The sequence below is a fragment of the Scardinius erythrophthalmus genome (genome assembly GCF_964197995.2).
Source record: "Scardinius erythrophthalmus genome assembly, chromosome: 5".
NCBI lineage: Eukaryota > Metazoa > Chordata > Actinopteri > Cypriniformes > Leuciscidae > Scardinius > Scardinius erythrophthalmus.
This window is the reverse complement of record NC_138225.1, coordinates 44,815,919-44,831,819: the sequence shown is the minus strand read 5'-3', so window position 1 is coordinate 44,831,819 and position 15,901 is coordinate 44,815,919. Positions and strand designations below refer to the sequence as shown.

General features: G+C 38.5%; 2 protein-coding genes across 3 annotated transcripts in view; one reads left to right on the top strand and one right to left on the bottom strand.

Annotated features, from left to right (window-relative positions):
- man2a1 (mannosidase, alpha, class 2A, member 1) overlaps positions 1-11,867 on the top strand; it is a 64,660-nt gene extending 52,793 nt beyond the window's left edge. Inside the window, exons 20-22 of one of the 2 annotated variants that reach the window (XM_081367061.1) lie at positions 1,627-1,824; positions 8,445-8,558; positions 9,642-11,867. In XM_081367061.1, the coding sequence (XP_081223187.1) occupies positions 1,627-1,824; positions 8,445-8,558; positions 9,642-9,794 (465 nt within the window). In that variant the 3' untranslated portion in view covers positions 9,795-11,867. The remainder of the gene's footprint in view (positions 1-1,626; positions 1,825-8,444; positions 8,559-9,641) is intronic. The other variant, XM_081367062.1, reaches the window with a different exon arrangement.
- tmem232 (transmembrane protein 232) overlaps positions 11,861-15,901 on the bottom strand; it is a gene marked incomplete at both ends in the record, with an annotated part of 29,902 nt that continues 25,861 nt past the window's right edge. Inside the window, 3 exons of the mRNA XM_081364789.1 lie at positions 11,861-12,010; positions 12,193-12,262; positions 13,150-13,427. Of these exons, the coding sequence (XP_081220915.1) occupies positions 11,861-12,010; positions 12,193-12,262; positions 13,150-13,427 (498 nt within the window). The remainder of the gene's footprint in view (positions 12,011-12,192; positions 12,263-13,149; positions 13,428-15,901) is intronic.

Sequence of the window (15,901 nt, the reverse complement as noted above, 5' to 3'; positions counted from 1 at the left end):
TATTTAAAAATGTTGATTTCCTTTGCCGTCATTAACACTCAATTAAAGAGAACCTTTAAAATCACTTATAATTTATAAAAAAAAAAAAAAATGTATAACCATTTTTCATATCATAATGCTGTAATGCCTAATGCTTAAATGTAAATGTCTACCTTTATTTATTTATTTATTGAACTTAGAGCAGTAGACAATAACTTGTGCTTACTGTGCTTTCTTGCACTATTGTGAGTGTAAAATACCACAGTAGTTTTGTAATTGTTATAATCTAACTAATCTGTAAACATGTTGGCAGTTTAAATAACTTTAGGCCCTATCATACACCAGGTGCAATGCAGCGCCAGGCGCGACGCAAGTGTTTTTTGCTAGTTTACGCCCGACGCAGTTATCATTTTTCATGTCCTGCACCACGTTGTTTAAATAGCAAATGCATTTGCTCCCATTTGTGCGCCCAGGGCGTGCTGGTCTGAAAATGAGGTGTGTTCGGGCACATTGCGTTGCTTTTTTGAGCTATATATACAGCATTGCTATTTTGAGATAACTGAAATAGACTGCGCCATTGACCAACTGAAACCTGGTCTAAAGTCAATTTAGACTAAAGGCAATTATTTTTTTTTTGTTATTTAAAGAGCGCGTTAGTAATGTGCGCCTATAGGCGGGTCCACAACTGTCGTACACTTTGTCCCGTAGATGGTCTGCTCACGCGCTTTAACCTCGCGCACGAGCAGATCCGTTTCCTCTCTGGAGACACGCGTTCAGTTTTTCCGCTTGCAAATTCCACCATGTAAATAGCGAATCCGCCGTGGCGCGAGCGCAAATGAGTTTTAAAAGCAATGGGAAATGAGACTCTGATTGGTTTATTGCACGTTGCACCCAAAACACACCCATTACTCATTAAGAGAATAGAGACAACCCTTTTAAACCATGCGCCGGGCATGCCGACCATTTTTCCCGTCGTTAAACTAGCAAAAGTGGATTCGGTTTAGACCATGCGCTTAGATCGTTAAAATAGGGCCCTTTAACTTGCTTGGCTAAATTTTCTTTGAAATGCTGCTACACCATGACAGTCATAGAAAAGACAATTTTGCTCTAATGCAGAAGTGTTTGCATATATGGACTTGGATTGTTCGAACATAAACAAATGAATTAAAGAGGCCATATTGTGCCCTTTTACAAAAAAGGTTTTCATGCTTAAAAGTTCAAAAAACATATTTTTCACATATTTGACATTGTTGCAGCACCTCTCTTCCCAGTCTGTCAGTAACTCTCTGTTTAGTTCCTGTCTCTATCAAGCCCCTCCTTCCAAAAAGCGCAATGTGCTCTGATTGGTCGACTGGAACAGTGTGTTGTGATTGGTCAACCACTTTTAGCGAGTTTCGGAAATGTTACGCCCCTTACCATTATCACGAGTTTCAACACTTCTAACGCAACTCAACCAGGATTCGCCCATTTTTTGTGTATGACTTTGGCAGGAATTTTTTAAATGAGGAAATATTGTGACGCGTAGGTTCCCGGAAAGAAACTTTAACATTACAAAACTGCAACATTACACATTAAAAATGTAAAAAGCATAATAGGTCGTTTCGAGTCTTTAATGTTCTCTGCTAATGCACCACTTTTCTTACTTAGGGCCAGAATGAGGAGACCGCACCGAATAGTTATCCATCTATACTGAGTCACATGTCGCACATGTACCTCAACCATCCCCTCATCTCAATGCCAGTTAGTCAGAACTCGGACGCTTCATCCTTGATTCCCTACAGCCCTCTGACCGCCTCCTTCCCCTGCGACGTGCATCTGGTCAACCTGCGCGCTATCCAGTCTAAGGTATGGCTCAAATGTGTTTGTATCTTCTAGAGGATTTGAAAGAGGAAGCTGTTTTGGTTGTAATTGGGGAGTACTGGACTGCTGACTCAGTTCCTAAGAGGGCCATAAAGTGTATTGACCTTCAAATTGATATATCATAGTCCCATTTCTCAGGGCTGAATGATAATATTTTAAAACATGACAGGATAAAGGTAGAAATTCTCAGAATTTCTCATGGGAAAGATTTAATAGAGGATGTGAGGATGTGATTCATGCTGGCTTAAATGCTTAAAGGGGCCTTATCATGAAAAATCCCATTTTGCTTGATCTTTTGAGATAAAAGACTTCATTGTACTGTCAAAACATACTGTAATTTTAAGAACTCAGTACTTCCTTCAAAGAGAAATTACATATTAAGCACATGACTGCCAACATTAACGTCAAATGCTTATTTAGCAGTCATAAATGGATATGGATAGTTATTAACTCCAGAAGAAATACTGTCACCCTACAGTACTCTTCTGAAGAATCCCAATGTTAGAAAGACTGACATTTATTTTGAACAATATCCTCGATTAACAGTTTATGTGGCACATTTCAGCTTGGATTGTCTGATGAATCTATCATATATTATAGGCTTAGCATGGATGCTATTGAAGGGTTGCAGAGCAAATCCGCAGTTTGTGAGTTAACAAATTCATTTCACATGCAATGGAGTCTTAAAGGCACAGTTACAAAAACCAAATTGTGACCCACAGGAAAAATGTATAATAAAAGGAAATGATATTACCCATTAATGGATCTTTCACAAACAGCATTGCTCTATAACAGGGATTTTCCAAACTCTAGTGAGCTGCCTCGCTGTCTACATAGGCAGCTGCATTTTAAGGTAGCATATTAACTGAGAAGTGCACCTGTAGTGTTCTTCAAATAAAAGTATTTTCAAATTTATATCCGGAAATTCATCTGTGCACTTTAACCATATTTCAAAGTCAAAAGAAGCAGTTATGAAATTACATATAAAGATGTACTTAAGTCCTACTTCAGTGGGTCAAAACGCTAATTGCATTTAATATTAATTTAAATTATTTTTATAATACATTTTTATTTAATTGCAATTAACAAGCCGTAAAGTGTCCGAGAACATTACATTTAGTTAGCACTGAAGTATATTCACTGAAATATACTGAATCACTGAAGTATACAGTATCATTTCTGTTATAACTACTCTTTAAAAGTATGCTAAAGTGTAAATCCTTTGGTGCTTTAGAACTGGGCCAAAATAATAGCATATTATTTACATCTTGTAAATAACGTCTTGGGTTGCTGCTCACAAAGACAAGGGATCCTTGGAACAGTATTTAATCAGAAACTCACAGCGATATACAGGAGAAAGTAACAACAACATACAACCTGACATATAAACTAACAACATCAATGCAAGTGAGGGCACACCTGGACAGAATACTCAAATCAATATGTAACCATAGAAACAAACTGGCTGGGGACTAGGATGATAAAACTGATTAGCAACATGAAACATAACACAATGAAAACTGAATCAAAAACAGAACATACACGTGACAATTATATTGCTGCCTTGCCTTATAGAAGATCTGAAGTCTAAAAATTCTGCCTAGGTATGCAGCTCTCAAAGGTTTGGAACGGAGCCGTTAAACCTTTGGCCTTTGTTTCTACCATACTTATTGACTACATTCATGGCCATTTTTCATTTGGGTGTCACCATTAGAGTGTGCCAGAATTCATTCGTCTACACGACAAAGATGGAGACGTTTTTCCTTAAATTTTGAAACATTGACACGGATCCTCGAAAACGACTAAAAACGCTGTATTCTTCTGCCAGGCCATTAGATGGCGAAGAAACACTATAGGCTGAACACGTAATACGCATGTGCATGACTTCATCGTCTTCAGAGATTTGCGTTTTTGTTGTTTACACGGAGACCGTTTTCAAAAACTTGCACTTTTATACTTGTTTTCAAAAGTTTGCATTTTCAGGCACCCAAAACGCAGTTGTCGTGTAAACGAACGGCCAAAACGCATAAAACGTTTTACGTTTTTAGTTGAAAACGGTGTCGTGTAAACAGCCCCTAAGTCTCAGGTATCTGACCTCTGTCCTTTTGTTTGACTGATCAATGACTTCATCAAAGTTAGTCTCTTGCTTGAATTATGATTGACAGGTCATCAGAAAGCCTTAACTGCTGATTTGGGAGGCTGAATTCACTTTCAGTATGTATATATTAAATAAAATGATTAATAGGACAGTTGGCTGCACAAGCTTTTGGTGCACTATGTAAAAAGTCTATGCTAAATAATGCTTGAAAAGTTCCTTTGTTATATGTGTCATGGCAATATCCACTCAAGGACACCCTCTATGCAAATGGGAAAGAAAAGTGTTTTTCAAGCATGGAAGACATTGATTACATTTTTTTATTTATTTATTTTTGCACAACAAAAAATTCATCTCAGTTGTGAGAGCTTTATCGGCTGTGCAGAGTGATTTACTGTGTCTGTTGTTAATCTAGTGCTCCAGGTTTACAGTAATGAGAGATTCTGCTGGGCAGAGATGTCTGTATAAATGTTTTCATTATGTCATGAAGGGGCAAGTACAGATTCGAGTGCAAATTTTATCATGAATAACGGCAGAAAAAGTTAATGGAATGTTCCGGGTTCAATACAAGTGCTAGAAAAGAATGTCCACTCATTTCAGTTTGAAAAAGAAAAATGCACCTGCAATGGACTTTTATGGGGAAAGACTCTGTAATGAGGAAAATATTCAAACACATGGTTTTGAAAGTATAGCCACAAGATCCAAAGGTGCGTAATTATTTGCTAATTAAAATGTTTTTTTTTTTTTTTTTTTTTTAAATGAGATTAATAGTGATTTTTTTAAAAAAATATTAATAAATTGATGCACACACATTAGGCCTGCACAATATTGGAAAAAACTGGCATTGTGATATCTAGTTTTTTTTTTTTTTTATATATATATATTTTATTTTATTTTGATGTTTAGCGCTGGAAAGAATTCATCCTTCTAGAATGATTGGGGTGATTTTGTTGGGGAATGAATCTGCATAGTAAATAATAAACAAATTACAAGCAAATAAAAAACATTGCTTTAAGTTTTTCAGGTCAGTCTAACAGCATTCAGGTACAAAAATTGAATATTGTATAAATTAAATATAATGAATCTTTGTTAAAGCTTTTGTTGTTTGATTAACATTAATGACAGACAGCAGCAGGTTTATTAGGCTGCTGTCACTTTAAGAACTAATGCACTGATCCAATATACAATCTGTTTTAGTTGTTTACGTTTACTTAAGACATAAAATACAGTGTTTACAAGGATACTTGCTGAGACGGGTATTCTGACATAATTTTCTGTGTACGTGTCCGTTCAGGTACAAATAGACTCGAAATAGATCGGAATTCAGTGTTCGAATTGAGTTCTCTTTTGCGTCATCTTGTGCTTGAATGGTATAAAAAAAACTGACAGGACCTAAAACATGTGCAAATGATAAACTCTCACTCTATGATGGTTAAACTTTGCAATTAATCCAAGAATCACGTGCGTTTGGAACCGTGGTGCCTGGTCAGTACGGATCAACTACGATCCTTATACTTCACATTGCACATCCTGTGATGTGACTATCGCGGATGCGCACATTGCGATATCGATGCTAAAACAATATATTGTGCAGCTCTAACACACGTGATACGTCAGTCTTCTAGAAAAAAACTGTTTAATTCTACATGAAGTGTTTTGTCCCTTTATGGGAGCTGCAGTTTTGACATCACATAATCAGTTATGTCATGAAATTGCCTGAATTACTACTAATAACAACAACAGCAGTAATAATACTATCATTTAAAGGGTAAGTTCTCCCAAAAATTTAAATTCTGTCTTTAATTACTCACCCTCACATCATTCCAAACTCTTAAAGGGATAGTTCACTTTGAAATTAAATTTTGGTATGTTTTAGCTTACCTCAAGGGCATCCAAGATGTAGGTGTCTTTTTTTCCGCAGTAGTTTCAATTTTGATATTTTTAGGTCAACCGTTCTTGTCTGTCAGTCGAAATTAGTCCAAATTAAAACAATTCCCCATCGTAAGTACACATTGATGGCCTAAGACACGAAACGAGCGGTTTGTGTGAGAAAACGAACAGTATTTATATCGTTTTTAGCTCTTATACACGTCCAAGTGATCTGAGGGCACGCGCGCATCCTGGTGTGTGACGTGTACGCAGACTAGTGCATAGACTCTAGATGTCGCCTTAAAGACATTCGTTCCAATGAACTGCCGAAGACAAGGCGACATCTAGTGTATATATCTATGCACCAGTCTGCGTACACGTCACACAGCAGGAAGCGCCCGCGCCCTCAGATCACTTGGACGTGTATAAGAGCTAAAAACGATATAAATACTGTTCGTTTTCTCACACAAACCGCTCGTTTCGTGTCTTAGGCCATCAATGTGTGCTTACAATGGGGAATTGTTTAATTTGGACTCTGTGCATGCTCTTTGAGACAGTGACCATAGACCTGCATTATATGACTGACAGACAAAAACGGTTTGACCTAAAAATATCAAAATTGAAACTACTGCGGAAAAAAAGACACCTACATCTTGGATGCCCTTGAGGTAAGCTAAAACATACCAAAATTTCATTTCAAAGTGAACTATCCCTTTAAGACCTTCTTCGTTCATCTTCGGAACACAAATTAAGATATTTTTCATGTGTGTGATGCTGACGCAGGAGCCAGCCAATCACTGCTCTGTATTGATCAGTGCGGGCCAATAACGAGCCGGCGTACTGACGTAGAACCCGGAAGCGCTGCGGTGTTTACAACGTGAGCAGTGTCAAGAGACTGACATGGAAGAGAAGAAATTGTTGAATAAAGTCATTATTGTAGTTTTTTATTTATTTAATTGGGGCCTATTGTGCGATGATGTTTAACTATTCGTCGATGTCTTGCTCTGGAGGCAGTAATATGCAAATTAATTTGCCCATGTGACGTCACAGGTGTCACAGTCGGTGGCTGTAATGAAGTGCACGATGAAGGAGATGCTCAAAATTCATCTTTAATCCAAGAATCAAAACACTAAACAAAAGAATAACTGAAACACACTGACATCAAACATTGCAATACAAGGAACTAACAGAAAGTGAGGGCTTAAGTTGAAGGGCAAACAATGGAGCTAATGAGATAATTAATGAAACACCTGAACTGAGGACTCAAATCAATCTGTAACCATAGAAACAATCAGGCAGGGAATGGAGAAGAACCAATTTACAAACTAGAAAGCTGACCTAGACAAAGACATGAACAGAACAGGAAAAACAGAGAAAAAATAAACTCAAAGCGTGACAACAGGTCACTCGATATCAAAACGAGCTTGTTAAATAAATGCTTTGTTTATAATGAGGAGGATATTTTAAGCTATGAAACTTGGGTTAGGGCAGGGTTTCTCAAACTCGGCTGCACATTGCCACTGTCCTGCACAGTTTAGCTCCAACCCTGATCAACCCTGATCTAGTTATCCTGAAGACATTGATTAGCTTGCTCAGGTGTGTTAGATCAGTGTTGGAGCTAAACTCTGCAGGACAGCGGCCCTCCAGGACCGAGTTTGAGAAACCCTGGGTTAGGATTAGGGGTGTTTTTAATGGGACAAAGACCTTGAAGGGGCTTGTTTACACAACAATGTTTTCATCTAAAAACGTAAAACTTTTTATGCGTTTTAGCCGTTCGTTTACACGACGACAGCGTTTTGGGTGCCTGAGAACGCAAACATTTCTAAAACAGATTTCAAAGTGGAAGATTTTGAAAACGGTCTCCGTGTAAACAACAAAAACGTGAATCTCTGAAGACGATGATGTCATGCACATGTGCATTACGTGTTCAGTCTATGGTGTTTCGTTTTAACAATGGCGTCGTCTGTACGCGGAAGACTCAAAGGAAAAACTTCTCCGTTTTAAGCATATCGTTGTCGTGTAATTGTACCCTTATATGTCAAAAGATCAAGGCAAATTTGATTTCTCATATCATGACCACTTTTAAAAATAAATAAAAGGTTACCATCAGTAACGCATAATTTTTTTAAAGAACTTTATGAAATCCAGCTTTGTACAGCTCAAATAATACAAATTTTAGATAAAAAATGTGTTTCATAAAGAATACGTGAAAATGAATTTCTGCTTTTGAACCCCCACAATGCCTTGTTAAAGCTTCTCTCCATGAAGACTTTGCTGCTGGTTGCACTGGCCTCTATTAAGAGGATAGGGAACCTTGCCCCATCAATCCATTGTAAGTGCATCACTGTAAATGCAATCTTTGATTCGTTTACAAGCCGAAGGACGTTGAAATTCTAGCAAAATCGGCAGTCCTGTCACATGCTGTTGATAAAGTTATTTTGAACCAGACGATTGCTTCAAGTTCCTTTGCTTTCCGCCGTCTCAAGGAGAGGCTCTTTCCATCAAGTTGCGATGGGAGAGACTCTCGCTGTGGTGCTGAGCTGCAGCTGATGAGCGCAAAGCACTGCTCCATTATTGGCTCAGTCAGAAGAAACAGTGTTGTGTTTATGCGGCCTGAGGCTCCATCTCGTTTCTCTCGCAGGAGGAAGGGGGAGGTCCATCCGAGCAAGCTGCTTTGATACTGCACAGAAAAGGCTTTGACTGTGGCTTCTCCAATCGGAACACTGGCCTACTGTGTGCCACCACACGTGGCAAGGTAAAGCAGCAGATCACGCGGCTTCCCACACACAGACACATCAAAAATTCAAAGAGAGTCTCATCACTGCTACTTAATTTTGGCCTGACTTTTGAAAGAACTTGAGAATTATATTTGCAAAACGTGTACATTTGTTCCCTAAGGAATAGTTCGTTCAAAAATGAAAATCAGTTTTAAACATAAAACACACATTCCATAGAACACAAAAGGGAGAACTTAGTAGTCATTTTTTACTATCCAATTATGGGATTAGAGCATTCAAGTTTCAGTAAGGGCACAAAAAAAAAAGTTTTTTGAAGTCATGCAGTAATTTATGGAGAAACAAACCTACTTAAAAGTTATTCACTGAAAATCTTCACCTTCAGTGAGTTTTAACCTGAGAACTGCTGCTATTTAAATTAGTGATCTACTGATATATCGCCAAAGCAGCTATTTGGCAAACACACTGCTCAGATGCTCAAATAGAGTCACAGTGTTAAGGCCTGTTCACACCAAGAACGATAACTATATTAACGACGCACTCCAGTTATGTCGCCTGTCGCTTTAAATGCTCGAGCTCTTTGGATAGCAGGATTGATTCTGATTGGCTGTCAGTGTTTATATTGTTCATCAGCTGGAAAAATTGTTCCGAGAGCGATATATGATATCATTGATATCATTTCTCTGTGCCATTGTTGTTATAGTTGTGGTGTGGACTATTTTTTCTATATATATTTAGAATGATTTTTAGAACTATAATCTTTATCTTTTTAGTCCTTGGTGTGAATTGGCCTTTACACTCTACATGGAAATCAACACAGGCTTACGTAGAAACATATTAAGATAGGACAGGAGAAAGTGTTTTAAAATCGAAACTTTTTAAAACTTCACCTCAATGATGTTCATGTAAATAATGCAATGAGCTATAAAAGTAGTTTACTTTCCACTTAGTCTGAAAGGTTTACAAGCTAAGCTTGTGAACTGTCAGATATGCTAACCATATGAAAAATCAAAGTCTAAGGCCGTGACTCAATGCATGCTTGCTTGAACTTGTTGTGTTGGAAATGCTCTAATCAACATACTGTTTGCTGTGTGTGTGTGTAGATTAATTTAGAGAAGCTCCTGGCAGATCTGAAGGTGAAAAGCATCACTCCTGTTTCGCTGTCTCTGATGCACACATACAATAGTGAAGCCGACCCGCAGGAGATCAGCCTTAAACCCATGGAGATCAGGACTTACCGCCTGCAGCTGGGCTGAGCTGATGCAGTCACACCGGCTCACGCACTCGAGAGCCTTCAGCCGAGGACTCCTTAAATGATCGTTAATATAAACCTTGTGCTTCACAGCAAAGTGCAATATGAAATCTACAAGAATTCCCAACCAGCTCTCTCAGGTTATTTTAACATAACGTGAAGCTTCACTGTGCTGAGAGTTGACGTTCTTCTTTGCTGGGATCGTACAAGTTGTTGTACGGTTTTAAAGTGATGACGCAGTGGGAACGGTGCAAGAAACGCTTTCCTTGCTTCTGTTATTTGATGAAGAGAAAAGCTTCTTTATGATCAGAGGGCTTGTGCCCTGTTCAATTTATCCTCAATTCCCAGATTAAAGTTAATATATGGATTGGAAAATTGATTGGATTTACCGGAATTTGATTTTTAAACTTTTGTTTTATTATTTTATTTTCATCCCAAACATTTTTTATCTGAATTGTGCCTTAGTCTCACATGGTGGTGTCTTTCTTAATGGATGTGATAAAATAAGCAATTTTAAAATTGAACACATCATTTTTATCATTCACTGTTAATTACAACATAGAAAACACTAACAAGAGACATTTTAATTTTGCTATCTTTATTTCTTTAAATGTCCCTTGATTATTTCTAAAAATGCAAATGACTGCAAGTTATGTGTGCTTATCACATTCATTGAAATGGACAATTTAATGTGACTTGAAATTTAAGATGATGAAGCCTCAGATTTTGTTTCTATCTTTCTCAAGTGATTTTTGTCATCTGTTTTTTCTAAATATATAGATAGTATATATTGGTCGCTTTTTTCTTTCACTTTTGTCTATTTTATTCAGTCTGAAGGATTGTAAATAGGTTCGGTAGCAACATAAATTGACCAAAGGTTGGTGGGTGTCTTGTACTAAAGAACGTGTATTGAAGATTTAATTCCATTGTTCCCAGAGATGATAATTATCATAGAAGAAATTAAATGTTTTATTTAATATATTAGGCTACACTATATGATAAATAAGTTACAACACCATATGTTTTTACATTGCTTTAACTTTTTTTACAAGTTAGACAAGATTCAACTCATTTCAATGTAATTTAAGTTGAAATGACTTAAACATCCAAGTTGATTATACTTAAAAGAAATTAAGGCAGCAATTTACAGTGTATATGATTATAAACATGCATATATTTATATCAATAGAAATATAAATTCTCGCAATGGTTGAGTTGGAAGGAGTGCTTGATCATGAAATGGTGTCATGGTTATTATGGATTATAAACGTGATTGTGTTGAAGTTTATGAATGGAAAAAAAGCTAGATTTATTATACAATCAAACTATGCAAATGTACATTTTTGTCTTATGCAACAATGATCTATTTTTTTAGACCTTAAATCACAGACTTCCTCTAGTCAGATATTGCCTGGCAGTAATTCTCCAAGAGATCCCAATTTTACCTGGCAAAATTCTTGAAACTCTTTCTGATATGTAGATTTGCCATATATGAATGTTTTTGTTGCCTTCATTCTGTGACGTTTATTCTGGAAGGGAGTCCATTATCTGTTTTATACTCTGGGTGTCTTTTTTGTAGGCTGCTTGTCTTGAGTGTGAACGATGATCATTTGTTGACTTGCTACTGTGATTATTTTTTTTTTTTTCTTCCAAATATTAGAGTTGATTCAGCATGTTTTTCTTTTTCCTTTTATGAACATTTCGACTGGTCAGTCAGAAGTGCTGTGATCACTGTATTCCAACTAGCTGCTTAATTCACACTTTTATGACCAAATTGGTCTGTGACTAGTGAATCAGGATAATGAAAGCAGGCCAAATGCTTTCTGACCCTGTGAGAATATTCCTCAATTTTTTTATCTTGAAAAGTGTGGTGACTATCTGTAGAGAATGTCTTTTTACCAGTGTTGCCAATTACAATTTTAGGCAACGAATGTCTGTCTGTCTGTCTGTCTGTCATTTGAAAGGAATGTTACAGAAAAATAAAAATGGTTCAGTCTTTTATTTGTTTGAATTTTAAGGATGCGTTTGCCACTATTTCTCATAGACTTGAAGGTAAAATCATATATTGGTTCATGGTAACTCGTAAGGTTTTGTGTGCTTTTTGACCTTTTCCATGCGTTTCTTCATGATCGTCTCCTCGTCCTCTTGCTTTCTTTTTTCCAGCACGGTCTTTTCAATTTCTTCCTCTCTTTCCATCACTATTTTCAATTCCTTTTGCCACTAAAAGTTTTGGAAAGTGTTAGAATAGATTATTAGATATTCTCTGCACATATTTCTCCAGTTTAGTTTCATTGGGTCCCATTAACAAACAACTACTGTACCTCTTGTTATCTAAATACTAATCTAAACTTGGTTAGGAAAGCCTAGTGTTCTGACCGAATCAAAGGGAATGCAATACTCACTTGATCTTCCACAACTTTCATCAGATCAATATCAGTCCTGGTTCTCAGGTCCAGATGGGAAGGTCCATGTCTGTCCATGTCAAATTTGGCACATATTTGAAATGAAAGAGATGAAATTAAGTATTGTATGGTACCATGGCACAGTGATAGTATTATATGGTAATATTGTGGTATTTTGAGATATACCATGGAACTGAAACATTAAATGGTCATGCAAGTTTTTCAATGGCCAATGTAAAAATAATATACGGTATTGAGAGCGGAGTGGCCAATGGCTGGTATATTGATACATAATGCAATTTAACGAAAGCAAATCAGATTACATTTTGGGATCTGCAAGATTTTTATGAAGTCTCTTATGCTCACCAAGGGTGAATTTATTTGATCAAAAATACAGTAAAAACAGTAATATTATGAAATATCATTACAATATAAAAGATATGTTTTCTATTTTAAAATGATTTTTTTCCTGTGATGGCAAGTCTGAATTTTCAGCATCATTACCCAAGGCCTCAGTGTCACATGATCCTTCAGAAATCTAATTCTATTATGAATGATTTGCCTCTCAAGAAACATTTCTTATCTTTATTAATGTTTAAAACATCAATTTTTTCAGGATTTTTTGATGAATAAAAAGTTCAAAAGAACTTTTGTAAGATTGCCTTTACTGTCACTTTTGCTCTAAAGCATCTTTGCTGAATAAAAGTACTGTCTTACAACAACAACTAAAATCTTTCTGATCCGAAACTTTGAACGGTAATGTATATATTTTTAGAAATATTTTACAAAGTAATAAATCTGTTAATATATTGTCTAACCACAATAATTACAAACTGATAACCCATGTTGTGTGTCCAAAAACATGGTATTACCTTGGTACCATGTCAAAAATAAAATAAATACAGTACTTTAATGTTAAGTGAACCAGCTGCAATTTTCAGAAGAGAGGCCAATAACCTTGGTGTCTTGTGAGCGCCTTTAGTAATAGTCTGAGGTGGTTCAGGGCATCCTTCTCCAGTCCTGGCGGTGGAAACTGCCTCTTTCCTGGGTTTGGTGGTTTTTATTCTGTGTCGGTGGTTTGCAGAATGAGTAGTGAGCTTAACTGGAGGCCAGATCTTGGAAAGAGTGTGTGCCAGCCGCCTAGTGATCCACTCGCTCTGTGCACATACACACACATAAACTGTGTGTGAACTCCTCATCCTCTCTCTGTGGTTCTCCAGGAGCCTTTTATCACCCTGGAAAGAAGGTAATAACAGGGAGAAACTGCAGGTTATATTGATCATGTAGAGGCTTGAATTAAGATTCTCTTCTTGACTCATCTGATTTCATTGTGTCAGAGTTTAATGCAGCATCGCACCAGATGCATGTTTAAATCCAACAATGTGCTTTAGCATTCAGATTTACTTAGCCTCATGAACTCTGTATTATAATGTCATCTCAGTGTTGGCACAATATAACTTTAAAATGTGTACTGAATGTACAATAGCTTTATGCATTATTCAGATGGATTGGAGTGAAATTTAACACAAAACACAACTGCTTTCTTTCGTCTGTTTGGAGATAGCACTGTAAAGACCTCAGGCAATGGTCTGACAAACGCACTGATGTGTTTCCTACTGAAACAAAGTTGGAGTGTGACAAAAAAAAATCTTGCTTTCAGTTTACGCCAGGATAACATACTACTTTTAAAATTGTTACAGTGTAGTATGCACTAGCCTACTGTTTAAATGTTTGGGGTCAGTAAGTGGTTTTTTTTTTTTTTGGGAAACAAATTAATACTATAATTCAGAAAGGATGCATTAAATTGCTGAAAACAAAAATGATAAAGACAATAGTGTCACAAGTTGGTTCCACATTGAGGTGAATAGAGGATCCTTTTGCAGCAGTTTTTATTAAACTAAATAAACAAAACATTCTGGCATAAGAAGGCATGGAAGAACTACACACGAGTAACGAAAACCAACCTTAACCTTGAAGACACCAGACAAAGAACTGAACTGAACAGAGGGTTTAAATTTCACAGACCAAACAATGACACTAAACTAGACGCAGATGAACACAATGGGTTGCTATTAAAACAAACGAAGAGCGGGAACAAAGGAAACAGGACAAACTAGAGGTCCATAAACAGAGCATGACCATGACAGTAAAAATCCATAGGGATCCACAGACCAAGGCAGAGATGATGACTGGGAAGCCCAAGGCGGATCCAAGCAGCTTGGGGGGAACCATTAAGGAGAAGCAGAGGGGCTGAAAGAAGCCAGTGGAGGCAGGGCCGAGGAACTGCATGGCTTTGGCAGAGGAGAAGTGAGAGGAAAGAAGGTGAAGGAGACTTGGAGCTGGCGATGAAGGAGAAAGACATGACGGGACCAGCTGAGACTGGAGACCTTGAAACATGACATAATCCAGAACATCAATTACTTATACATTGGGGACTGAGCTTAGTGAACGTACCTCAGCGACAGGGGAGTAGACGGGGCCCCAATCCATATCCTTGAACTCTACTAATATGCCTCAGTGACAGACGTTGGTGCCAGCTCACCCACCTGGTCAAGCTCCAGGACGAAATTGGCCCCTGGCAGTTGTTCTGGCTCTAGCTTTGTGGGTTGGCTCATTCTCTGAGACTGCAGTGGGCTCTGGATGATGGTCCGATACGGGCATGGCAAGAGGTTGAATTGGCTCTGGGTGCTGGCCTGGGGAGGACTGGAACATCTCTGGCGTGGTCCTCATACAGCTCCTCCACAATAAAATCAGAACCATCCAGCCAGAAAACATAGCTGATGTACTGAGCTAACATCGTGCTGTCTCTTCCCTGGCAAGAGGAAGACATACAAATAGTCATCCAGCACCACCCGAAAACATGCTTTTAGCATGTGTCTACTCAAGGGGATTCGATAGTATAAGTCCAAAAAATACTCCATGCACCTTTTGTCACGATCCACACACGGGAAACAGGGGTTAGATCCAAAAGCAGTTTAATAGGGAAATCCGTACTCACAAACAGTCCAGGCAGGGGTCAAAACCAAAGAAGCAATCCAAAACATAAAACAATACAAAACAGGCAACAAAGCAGAACTCGGAAGTGGTGTGATAATAGACAAGGACTCCGTGACAAACACTGAAACAACCAGGGTATATATACACACAGAACTAACAATGAAACAGGGAACAGCTGGGAACAATGATGACAGGGAACAGCTGAGTGCAATGAACAGTGATTGGTACAGACAAGGATTGTGGGGAATGCAGTTCATAATGTGGATGACACCGTGGGGAAGAGGACCTCTAGTGGACACCAGGAATACACAAACCAGACACTGTGACATAACTCCCCCTCTACGGAGCGGCTACCAGACGCTCCAAGACGAAAAAGTCCAGGCGGGAGGTGGAATGGTGGAGGAACAGGGGGAGGGATGGGGGGCCAGGTCCATGAAGGGGAACAGGAACAGTGAGTGACGGCTTAGCCGACGACCAGAGTGAAACAGACAGTCCATCGGGCGGCCAGGGCGGAGCAGACAGTCCATCGGGCAGCCAGGGCGGAGACCTCCCCTCGGGCGGCCAGGGCGGAGACCTCCCCTCGGGCGGCCACGGCGGAGACTTTCCCTCGGGCGGCCACGGCGGAGACTTTCCCTCGGGCGGCCACGGCGGAGACTTTCCCTCGGGCGGCCACGGCGGAGACTTTCCCTCGGGCGGCCAGGGCGGAGACGAC